The 12,722-nt window shown below is 36.9% G+C and overlaps 1 protein-coding gene across 1 annotated transcript; it reads right to left on the bottom strand.

Moving 5' to 3' along the window:
• Positions 1-88: 88 nt before the first annotated feature.
• On the bottom strand, positions 89-1,417 carry LOC113507525 (the record flags this gene model as incomplete). Its single annotated transcript, XM_026890381.1, has 1 exon — positions 89-1,417. A coding segment is annotated over one exon (1,329 nt), but the record flags the coding sequence as incomplete, so codon positions are not given.
• Between the last annotated feature and the right edge of the window lie 11,305 nt (positions 1,418-12,722).

Raw genomic sequence — 12,722 nt, 5'->3', positions numbered from 1 at the left:
CGGGAATTCTAAATTGAGTCGTGGGATTAACCACGTCTCAGATATAGCAAAAATTGCTGGTGAGTACAAGTTAATGAGATGTGATATCTCATGTCTTTTTGGGAGAGCACTCCTGGCGTTCCACTGCAGGAGATGGAATGTGATGGGTCTGAATTGCTTTCAGCAAGTTTGTGGCAACGTGGTCCGGTAGGGAGTAGTTGGACAGGAGCGTGGTAAGGAGCATCACAATCTGTTCGATTGTGGATGTCTTCTCACTTGGAGGTGTAGGGTTTTCAAGTAGAGCTCTACCATTGGGAGAGGGAGGGAAGGAATAGCTGTTTATGAGGTCCTGGTGTGCCCGTTGGTCATAACCAGGGGCCAGAGGAGCATGGGTTTTTGGTCTAAGAAAGACAGTCTTCCTGTATGATGTTGTGGACGCCTGGTGGGAGTGCATTGGATGGGGAGTTGGGGAAGGCTGAAGAGGGTGGGATGTTGAGGGGGCTGATGCTAGTACATCAGCGAAAGATTTCTTAGCTGCAGGGAATAGTTTTGCTGCCTCAGAATAGGAGATGTTTTTCTCCGACATGCAAATCTTGATGTTCCTCTGTCTGGAATATTCTGGGCACTGCTGGCTATTTGCATTATGACGACCGTCACAATACAAACACTTTGGTTCGTCTACTGTGCAACTATCTCCAAAGTGCTCCGCCCCACAGAGGTAGCACCTCGGTTTGGACCTACACTGTGTTTTAGTATGGCCATACTTACAGCACCCGTAACATTGGACAGTAGGGAAGTGATATAATTCTACAGGGAGGGCGTTGTGGCAGCAAAAAACTCGCTCAGGAAGTATCCGACCATCAAATGTTAAGACAACTGTGGAGGTTGGAACCCACTCCGTTTTCCCCTCGCTCTGTACCTTTCTGTTCATGCGCCTAATCTTCAATATTTTGCCAAAACCTACAGGAGTTGAGAGATCGTCGAAGCACTCTAAGTCAGTCCAGTCCGCAGGTACCCCTTTAACAACACCCATTCTAGTCATATTAAAAGTAGGGATTACTGTGATGTATCCTTTAGACTTAACGTCAGCGTTGTTAAGGAATGCGTTGGCATCCTCTGGGCCTTTAAATTTAACCGAAATACGGTTTCTGCCTATCCTTTTGATCCCATCCTGTGTAATATTCTTAACTTTAAGTCTCATCAACATCTGTCCAAATTTCACAGGATGGATAGATGTACCCGACTTAGGATCAGACTCAACCAAAGATGCAAATACTATTTGTGGAGCGACATCAGTATTCGAGTATTTAGATCGGGCAATAAGAGACGGGGCAGTAGTCCTGTCACGCTTGCCAGATGTTGAATCGTCGTCGTGTTTATCTTTAGAAGCATCATTAAGGGCGCGTTTACGCTTTTGTAAAATCTGGGACTCTATCGCCTCAAAGGAGGATAAACGGCGGTGATAATATTGGGGTATGGGGAAATAAATCCTGGGATTGAGTGTTCGGAGTGGTTTGGGGAGGATTATTAGGGACGGGTGGGTTGTAGTGGTTCATCGGGATTTGGGGGGCGGCCCGGAGGCCGGTCATCCACTTCCATCGTGGATCGGCGTCACACGCATAAAAGGTGTAAAAATGAAGTTCTTACCTTCTATGTGACACTTATACAAACACAATAGAAACAAGACGCTCACAAACAGCACAAATACACACAGAGCACACCGAAAAAACCTTTCTATAGCTTAAAAGCCCAATAGAAACAAACTCCACATGTGTTAGCCACCAAACACAAACCGGAAGTCCAAAGTAAATGTAAGTAAGCTTAGTATTTGTAAGTTTAGTTGTCAATGATTTGTTTGACGTTTTGCGTTTTGTTCATAATTAAAGTGTTGGTGTTTGCAAGTGCTCGCACAATTACTATTTGTCTCTGTTTTTATTTCCCATTTTTCGGGCTTTTTGTTTTATTTTTTTAATATTAAAATTATATTGATTAATTTAGAATTTCGTGAGCTTAGGGTAGTCGGCAGTCTTTGGTGTTTTTTAACGCCAATCTCTGCCAGTTCCACAGTTTGGTCTTATTTCATCTCATACATTCTTTACTTTTTTTTTGTTTTGTTATTTTTTTTAAATACATTTTTTGTTTCATTTTTATTTTTATTAGTGACGTATTTGATCTCCTTGGATCTAGATGATAGTTTCGTCTCGTGCTCTTCTTTAGGTAGTTACGTCAGTACTGGAAGTGATTCCCCTCCGTTCACTCTGCGTGACAGAATCGTCTCTGCATTCTCCTGCACTCCTTATAACCTCCACCTAGTCCATATTAATGCTCAGAGTGTTCCCGACCATTATAATGACCTTCTAGCATCTGTTACGGTTAAAGACATTTATTTTTCTCAAAAGATTACATAAATCACTTACAGAGAAAAATACAATAATTAACAATTTAATTTAAAACATAACGTATCCAGACAACGTTTACAATTATAATGAGTAAAAGATTAGTGTAGAAAAAATGTTTTGTTTCCAGAGGGTAGTTGTCCCTAGAAGTGCTTGCTTGTTTACTAAGGCCTATGACTTAGTGATTGATCGTGAATCGTTACACATGAGATGTTTTGTATGTAATATTTCATATGCATATTAAATATTAAAATTTAATTAAGCATTATTTATAAATATTTATATAATATGTTAAATATATATATAGTAGAATATTATTTTTGTTTCTAATTTTATTATTGATGTTATATCTATTAAGTATCGTACGTATCGTTAATTAAATTTTAGTAATTAATGCTTATTTGACATTGAAGAAAATAAAGGTTTTTTGTAATATTATTATTAGCTGATTTAATTATATTACGAAAATTCCTTTAGAATATGGCATTTTAGTATTTTTTTAAATGTAAATAATGTTTTAGCTTAGTAGCGTAGTTTGTTCTAGGCGGTCTGACGCATATATTGTTGGCTTGTCTAGTCAGACGTTTGGTGCAGTCAATCTTTTTAGTAAAAATAAGTTCTGAATGAATATCTTTCGTTAAAATTTTCCTAATAAGTATGCTGTTTGAGAAATGTTCGTGGCACCAATATTTTTGTTCTTAGCCGAGAAAAATATGTAATGTGTTTTTGAGGCGTTGATAGTTAATACATTTTGTTCTAGCCAGGTATGTTATACATTCAGATAATTCTGTGCCTGATTTATAACCTTTTCAGCCGACTCGCCAAAATAAATAAACTTGTATCATCTACATACAAAGTGACATCGCCCTTGAATCCTATCTCATGTATATTGTTAATGTATATGAGGAACAATAACGGACCAGTATCGAGCCCTAGGGCACACCGAAAGTGATTGGGTGTGGTTCACTTTGATTGTTGTCAATCTTCACAACCTGATTTCCAGAGAGGTAGGACCTAAACACATTATAAGCTGCATCCGTAATACCTATGTTTCTAAGTTTAGTTAAGAGTATTTCGTGACTCACTGTATCGAAAGCTTTTTTTAAATCAATGAATACTCCGAGACATATTTTGCCTTGGTCTATATTTATTTTTATATTAGTAACTAGGCTTCACACGCAGATACAGTATTAGACTGAGCTCTAAAACCATATTGCTTCTTAAAAAGAAAATTATTACTCGTTAAGAACTGATTTAATCGATTATATAGTATCTTTTCAAATACCTTCGATAGTACCGGTAGTATAGATATAGGTCTGTAATTATTTATGTCCATCTTATTCCCGGATTTAAATACTGGGCTTACTTTCGCGGCTTTCAAGGAATCAGGAAAATTTCCCTCTTCTAAACATCTATTTATGCAGTTCGCTAGTGTTTCTGCTATCATATCTTTGGTACATTTTAAAGTTTTAGTAGTTATTCCATCTAAACCTGAGCTAGTACTACTTTTAAGATTATTTAGTATCTTGCTTATTTCTGATTTGATAACTGCTGGTTATAGGTTTCATTTGGTTCCTGTGGATGATTATATACGCTATTAAAGTTTTGTGGTATTTGTCTAGTTAATTTACTACCTATTGTACAGAAGAATGAGTAACATTCACAAATAGCCACACTCTCCGTTATTTGACCCGCGCTAGTTTCAATTACTAGTACTTTGCAGCTTTTTTCTGCTTTATCATTTGACAGTTTGTTAATCAGTTGCCATATTTTTAAAGGATTTTTCTTACAGGTTTCAAAAGCATTGTTGTAGTACTGATTTTTAGCATTTTGTATTGCCATCCGCGTAGTATTTCTTTTTTTAATAAACTCGTTCCTTAGCTGGTTGTCTTGTGGTTGTTGTCTCAGGCTTTGCCACAGTTGGTTTCTTTCCTCAATAAAAGCTATAAGGTCTTTATTTATCCATTCTGTCCTTGGTGAATTAAGTATCTTTGTTTTCTTTATTTTGTTTCTAGATAATGCCTGTAAGAGTAAAGATTCCAGATCTGATAGTTGATAAATCTCCCTTGTGCTAATGTCTTCTTTTATTGTTTTTTGTAGGTTGTTGTAATTGATCGAGTCATATTGCATTCGCTTTAGACGTAGAGGTTTGGGCCGGTTGATCTCAAAATATATATATGTTTATGGTCAGAGAAAGACGAGTCTACAATGGTCATTTGGAAAGTGTTGTCTTGCAGATTTGTAACAACGTGATCTAGGATTGTTTTTGTTGTTGTTGTTTTCCGGGTACAGTGCTCCAGACTAATTTTATTAAGTAATTTCATATTATTTTCTCGCAATATTATTTTGTATTCTTTAAGATGTACCTCTGTACCAAGTAGATTAATGTTTAAATCACCAAAAATGATAGCCCGTTTTCTCTTTGCCAGATTTTTACCATAGTGTTCTAGAAATTTATTTGTGTTTGATGCAGGTTGTTTATATATGGCTCCTATATTCAAAGAGAGGTTGTCTAGATATACCCACAAAAAGTGATTTCCATCTTCACATTGTTCATCCAATTGGTAATGTTTTAAAAGATTATTCATATAAATAGAACCACCACGAGAGTTTTTTCTACACGGTGATTTTTTTAGTCGTCTTACAAAAGCAGCCCAGTTCATGTATCCAATGAATAGAACACATTCATGAAAAAAAAAAATAGCTGATAGTGTGTTAAATAGTTCGGCAAATTCAATCTTTGAGCTTCATCTTTATCTTTTATCCACTTTTCTGTTAATACTATCACATGTACAGTAGTTTGAATTGATTCTATGACACGCTTTAATTTTTTATAAATGCGGACAACATCACATACATTGATCTGAACCCAAAGTAAGTTGCTAGAGCACTTGTGTTATGGAATTCAGATACAACGAATGTACCACAAACACCCAGACCCGAGACAATGTAGAAATAAGAATTTTTACATTGACCCGACTGGGGATCGAACCCGGGACCTCAGAGCTAGCGACACCTTGAAACTGGTGCGTACGCCACTCGACCACGGAGGTCGTCATCAATTCATCTAATTTACCTGGTTTTACTATACTTCGTACGTTTGCGTACAGAAATTTGAGAGATTTATCGGTGATTGTTAGGTTAGTGTATTTGCTGTTGACTTTATAAGTTATGAATTTGTTTCCAGACGTACTTAATGATTTTCTTCTCTCATCTAGTTTTTTAAGTTTTGTTTCATGATTTTTGGTATACCTTTCTGATACTTAATAATTAAGTTATTTTCATCGTTTTCTGTCCGCTGGCGCAGTTTTTCTCGTAGTTTCCTCATGTACTGTTGCTGGTTTGGTGTTCGATCCGAGAAGATTTTGATTGAATTATCCTTGATAGAGGATCTCCTCTTCAATATGTTAAGAGCCGTTTCTTGAGATGCTTAACAAACTTTAATGGAACGTGTTTTATTTTCGTCGTACTTTCCTAGTCGTATGATTTTTTCTGGCTCAGGGCAAGTGGGAAATATGGTTGATACTATCGTTTTAACTTCATTTCTATCCCTTTCCCTTTTTTGTTCCATATCGTCCGAGCGTGGTTCGACAATGCCGGTAATTATTACATATTTACAACGCTCGGTTCGCTCTTAAACCTCTGCGACTATTTCGTCGTAGGTTGTATGCATTTCAGGGGTACTAGGAGACGTCGATGTAGATTTCACATTTGATTTTAAAGCATAAATGTCACTTTCTAAGGTCGTAACTTTTTCTTGGGTGTTATTTATAGATACTTCAAGGTTCGCAATTTTGTTATTGAAGTTTTTATTTTCAGCAATCAAATTTTCTGTACTGCTTTTGATGCCGGTTAACTGTTCTTTAATATTTGTAATATCTTTTCTAATGCTAGTGAAGTTATCTGTCTGGAACTTTTTGAATTCTTTAAACATTCCCATAATTTCCCTTTTAACTTCACTGAATTCATGAAAAAAAGCATCATCCGGTGTCTTCCTTTTTCGCATTGATATGTTCTTTGATTCGAATTCAGTAATGCAAAGACTTGATAGGTCTGGCTGAGAAACACTGGTGCCAACGTAACTACACTCATATTGATTGGCTGTTTAAAAAAAAAAAAAAAACTTATACACTGCTGCTTGACCGGCGCTAGCGCTCACTCACACTGCCTTGACACTTTCTGCTAATAAGTATTTTATTTTATTTTCACTGGCTTTAGGTTCAAAATTGATGATATTGTTAATTATTTTGTGCAATTAAAATGTAAACACGTCCGCTCGCTACGTTGTCTAGAGACGAGACGATATTAGCAGTGAAGATATCGATGTGCTGTTTAATTCGGAGTCTTTCCTTAAACCCTCCCTCCTTTTCCCCCGATAGGTTCTCCCTGGCTTTGTACTGATCCGCAATAACCGGACTGGCAAAGGTGGTGGCGGTGTGGCTATGTATCTCTGTGCTAATATACCCTTTAAAATAATATTTTCTTCTTCTAATTTGTACTCAGAGTCAGCCGAGTATCTCTTCGTTGAGATTATATATAGTCCACCTCACCAAAATGTTGCTAGGCGCAGTTTACTGCCCGAATTTACGTATTAATTACTTTGACCCTTTACGACCACTAAGTCTTAATGGGCGACTTTAATACTTGCCTTTTAAAACGTGACAATTGTTCCTTTAAGTTGCAATCGCTTCAGTCTCCCTTTAATCTCGACATTCTACCTTCTTCTCCTACACACTTTGCTCCAAACTGCACCCCTTCTCTTCTTGACCTTATAATAGTTTCTTCCCTATAATGTTTCTGCTCACGGACAATTCTCTGCTCCCTTTTCCTACCACGACCTCATTTTTTTGTCGTACCGCATCTGCCGTCCTCAAATTAAACCTTGGTATCTAAGTCTACGTAATTTTAGTAACTAAGACCACCAGGCGTTGAGACATGATGCTGAGACAATGGACTAGTTACCGCTATTCTCATCTGAAAGCATTGACAGCACTGTAATGTGCCTTTGTACCAAGGTCCTTCAATTTGACAGACACGCTCCCAAGCGTCGGATCAAAGTCCTATCCAATAATAAATAAACTCAAGGCCAAACCCAAGAGCAGCGCTGCAAGACATCAAGACACAGTGAGCTCAAACTGCGTAGGTCGGACCACAAATAATTAATTAAAATATGAAGGTAGAACGAGCAACATCTTCTGTCAAGACGAACGTGTTAGCAGCTGGGTATTTGAGGAATTCATAAAATGAGGGAGAAAGAAACTTAAGGAGGGTAACTGTGAATATTCTAAAGTTTTAAATTATATTATAAAATTTAGGTTAAGTTGTGTGTTTTTATCTAGAAAAATCAAAGAGGTTATTATAGTGCGCCAACTCTTTTATTAACAAACTTGCCACAAAATATTGCTAAAATAAATAATAAACAATATTAGAATAAATATACTTATCTATATTTTATTCAGCCACTTAATACAAAATCACGTCTGTTCTCGACGGTAAACTGACAATGAATGTCCTTGCTCGGGTGAAACAACGCCTTTTATACAATAACCCCCACACCTCAGTAAGTTACACAACACAAACTTTTTAAATAACAATTTATAAATAACAACTAATAAAATCACATTTTTAGCTTAAAATTCAAGACTTAGTCCGAAATGATGAATTTGTTTTAAACTGATAATAATTAAGTATGTTTACAAGATTTTTAAACTTTAATTACCTACTAAACGATTATAAAGGAAATCAAAATAAATACTTCTAACAATAGTATTCTAACAAACGCCATCTCAGTCTGCCCGTGACCATGATACCTGTACCTCTACCATGAGTTGCCATCGAAAACGTCAATGACGTTACTACAGTCGATAGCGTATAAACGCGGTTCGAATAGTTTACAATCGGACTCACACCATGAGTTTAAAAAACCTTGACGCGCTCGCTATCGAGAGCTCGATTGTTATTGTAGTATTCGTGTTGTCATACTTGTCATGTTGTCGAACGTGCCTAACTTCACGCCTAATGTAGTTTTTTCTTTCTAACGTTGCTTAAAAGACAGAGTAAGATATATATTCCCGAAAAAGCTTCAAATCTATATTAATAATTTCATGCAGGACTACGGTAAACTCGATCGAAACCTTATATGAATAACAAAACATAAAAAAATATTGATTTTGAGTCGACAACATATATCCGCAGATTTCGGATTATGGATTCCGATGGCAAAAAACAAACCGCTCAAGTCGCCATCTTTGCCGTTGAAGTTTCGCAAAGTGTTTTTTTTTTTAAATTATGCGGTTGATGTAGATATACGAACTCTTTTGATATCACAAATAGATGGACACTTTTCTTCTTGCTCTTTTGGGTTTTAGTAAATTTTCATTATTAAATTGAAAGAGGTGTCGTGGGTACCTAGGAATGGTTATGTGGCGCAACTTTGGGGAGTACCTATGTCTTGTGATTGATCGCGATAGTTTTGTTGAATTGTTTCATATACCGATAAACTGTGCATCTATTGAAACTAATATTATAAATGCGAAAATTTATCTGTCTGTCTGTCTCGCTTTCACGCCAATCCTACTGAACCGATTGTATTGAATTTGACAGATAGCCTGATGGAAACGGGGACCACCGAACGCTATAAACTGAAGTCCACGCGGACGGAGTCCTGGGCTACAGCTAGTGTTTGAATAATCCTAATAATATTAAACTTCATAGAGCATAAAATATTCAGTATATTTTAATATAATGTAATATTACTTAATGAACTATTGGTTGGGGTGGGGCCCTCTGTGAAGGCTACTTATTTCCAGCGTTAATAATGAATTTATGTATGTTTCATTGTAAAAAAGTGACAGCGTGTATTCAATGTAAATTGACTTTTAACTAGTGCAACTTGATTTTAAATACTTTCTTGCCGACTTGATTCTCACAAGAAATACTCAAAACTAAGCAATTACTATAAACCGAATACCGTTTCACACCTTATTTAGCAAGTGAGTTACTTAACTACAATCGTAAAGGTATTTGTCGATACCATCTGTCAAATTTGTGACTCATGGTACCGTTTTCTAAGGGAAACCACCGCAAAACGTTACGCGCTCGCTACTCGCTGTCGAAGACGTTTTGAATATTTCGATAGGTTTTATTTGTCAACTCATACTACCGATTTTAGTTTGTCAAGTGACCGCTAGGGGCGCTGTACATTTTGTCATAGATATGTTTTACGCAGACGCTAGCGAGCCCGGTCGCTCAAAACTCATGGTAGAGGTACTGCAAAGGTTTCGAAACGTCGGGAACTAAAATCTAAAATTAAACCGCGATAAAATCCGTAAAAGTAGTTTCATTTCAATGTCTAACATTCGCGTAAACCTAAGAAACCACTATGTAACACCAATCGTTGATAAAAATCACTAGTAAAGAAGAAAGGAAGACTATAAAACATTTCAAAGAAGAGAACTACAGTAAATGTGGAGAAATTTATTTAGACTTGAAGTCGGACATGGCGGACGCGCTCGACTTATTCACTACAAAAACAGAAGCTTTGTCACAATACAGCGATGCATCATCACACTCGCCCAAAAAAGGGGGTTCTTATACTACTGAAGTCAAGCTTCCCCGGATAGTTTTACCTACATATTCGGGTTCGTATCAAGATTGGGAACCATTTGAAGATACGTTTAAAGCGTTAATTCACACTAACAAATCATTAAGCAACGTACAAAAGTTGCACTACTTGAAGTCGTGTTTGGAGGGTGAAGCGAAAAATACTATCAAGCATATACAAGTAACGGAACATAATTATGAAGAGGCTTGGAGCATTCTAAGAAACAGATACAGCAATTAACGGCTTATTGTGAATGCCACGTTAAAGAGATTATTTTCGTTTAGAAAAATCAACTCACAATCGCCAGGACAGGTAAAATATGTGATTGATGTTACTATGGAGTGTTTAAACAGTTTAAAATCAATGAATATTAGTACAATAACTTGGGATTCTATTATTATATACCTAACAGTGCAAAAATTCGATACCGACACACACAAAGAATGGGAAACTCATGTAAGTCAAGAATTTCAAACAGACCTACATTTGTGAGTGTTACATTTGGTACGGCCTCTGCGCCATATTTAGCGATTAAAACCTTAAAACAGTTATCACAAGACGAAAACGACACATTTTCTATAGGAGCTGAAATTCTTAAAGACGACTTCTATGTTGACGATTGCCTCAGCGGTGACTTTACTCTAGAGGATGCTATCAAAGGCAGTTTACAGCTTTGACAACTGCTAGAAAAGGGAGGATTTGTGCTACAAAAATGGGCATCAAATAGTAAAGAGTTTCTTGAGTAAACTCTACGATCATTAAGAAGCAGCAGCGTTGAGAAAGGAATTACAAGTGAGAGCACAATTAAAACTCTAGGCTTCACTTGGAATATGACAACAGACTCATTTCGTTATCACACAAAATTACCATTAAAACCAACATGTACAAAAAGGAAAATTCTAGCAGATGTGCAAAGCCTTTTTGATCCACTGGCCTGGATATCACCGGCAATTATAATGGCAAGATGTTGATACAGAATATTTGGAAACAGAGACTTGATTGGGATGAAATAGTAGAACAAAAAGAAGAAGAAGAATGGTTAAAATTACGTGAGAGTTTCGGAAACATGAACAAAATACAAATTAATAGATGGATATATACAAATCAAGACACAAGTAAAATTACCTTACACGGATACTGTGATGCGTCAAATAAAGGATACTGTGCTGTTGGTTATTATAGAGTTGAAACCCACACAATCAAAACAGGCATCATTGCATCTAGAACTAAATTGGCTCCCCTTAAGCCTATATCTCTGCCACGCTTGGAGTTAAGTGGTGCTGTGCTTTTGTCTAAGCTATTAAAGCAAGTCAGAGATGCTATGAGATTAAAAGAAAGTCAAACATTTGCATGGACAGACTCAACGATCGTTTTGTCATGGCTAATGGGTGACCCGAACTGATGGCAAATATTTGTAAGCAATAGAGTTGTTGAAATTTTGGAAAACGTTTCCATCACTCAGTGGTTCCATGTTAAATCAAAGGAAAATCCAGCTGACATCGGGTCAAGAGGAATGAATCTAAAAAACCCCATAAATAACAAACTATGGTGGGACGGGCCAGAATGGCTTAAGCACTAAAATATAATTACCAATAATATAATATTAATAAGCGAAGTAAGAAATAATAAGAAAATAATATACCAATATTAATAAGCGAAGAATTCGATACATTACTAGGACTAGGATACATAATTAGGACAATGAAGAGTCCAGAAAGTATAAATAAGGAAATTACAACAGATGAATTAGAAAACGCCCTAATAAAATGCATTAGAATTGCACAAGACCAAGAATTCAGTAAAGAAATATGTAGAAGCATTACAAAAACAAAGAAATGTAGCAAGAGCAGGCCGTTTAAGAAATCTCAATCCATACTTAGATGAGAAAAGATTGATCAGGGTGGGCGGTAGATTGAGAAATGCTTATTTGAGTCACGATCAGAAGCATCCGATTATACTTGGTACTCGATGTCATTTCACACGTCACATCGTCGCGGAAGCTCACAAAAAAACGTTGCACTGCGGTATCCAACTAATGCTTTCTTACATCAAGGTTAAGTATTGGATCATACGAGTAAAGAACTTGATAAAAGGACACATCCATAAATGTGTCATATGCGCTCGATATAAATCCATGGCGAGAGACCAGATCATGGGAGACCTTCCCAAGGCACGCACAACGCCGTCCAGAGCATTTATTTGTAGCGGAATTGATTTTGCCGGCCCTTTGCAAATCTTGATGTCCAAGGGCAGAGGAGCTAAAACCAATAAAGCATACATCGCCGTATTCATTTGTATGTCCACAAAGGCCATACATTTAGAGTTGGTTGGCGATCTTACTTCAGATGCTTTTATTGGAGCTTTCAACAGATTTGTGTCACGGCGGGGACGCTGTCTTCAGATTTGGAGTGACAATGGTCTAAACTTTGTTGGCGCAAATAAGGACTTACAAGAAGCATGGAAAGAAGCCCAACTCGAATTACCTGGTCACTTAGTAGAGATACTCGCAGCAGATGGCACGCAATGGAAGTTCATCCCGCCTTTAAGCCCAAATTTTGGGGGACTATGGGAGGCGGCCGTGAAATCTACAAAATTTCACCTAAAAAGGATATTAAACACTCATCTGACGTTTGAAGAAACTACCACCATACTTTGCCAGATTGAGATTCTCGCCCATTGGTCCCTATAGATACGTCAAACACAGAACTAGAAATTTTGACACCAGGACATTTCTTGATAGGAGA

This window comes from Trichoplusia ni, unplaced genomic scaffold (genome assembly GCF_003590095.1).
Source record: "Trichoplusia ni isolate ovarian cell line Hi5 unplaced genomic scaffold, tn1 tig00002307, whole genome shotgun sequence".
In the NCBI taxonomy this organism is placed as follows: domain Eukaryota; kingdom Metazoa; phylum Arthropoda; class Insecta; order Lepidoptera; family Noctuidae; genus Trichoplusia; species Trichoplusia ni.
The sequence above is the reverse complement of the archived record's forward strand: the minus strand, read 5'-3'. Positions and strand labels throughout refer to the sequence as shown.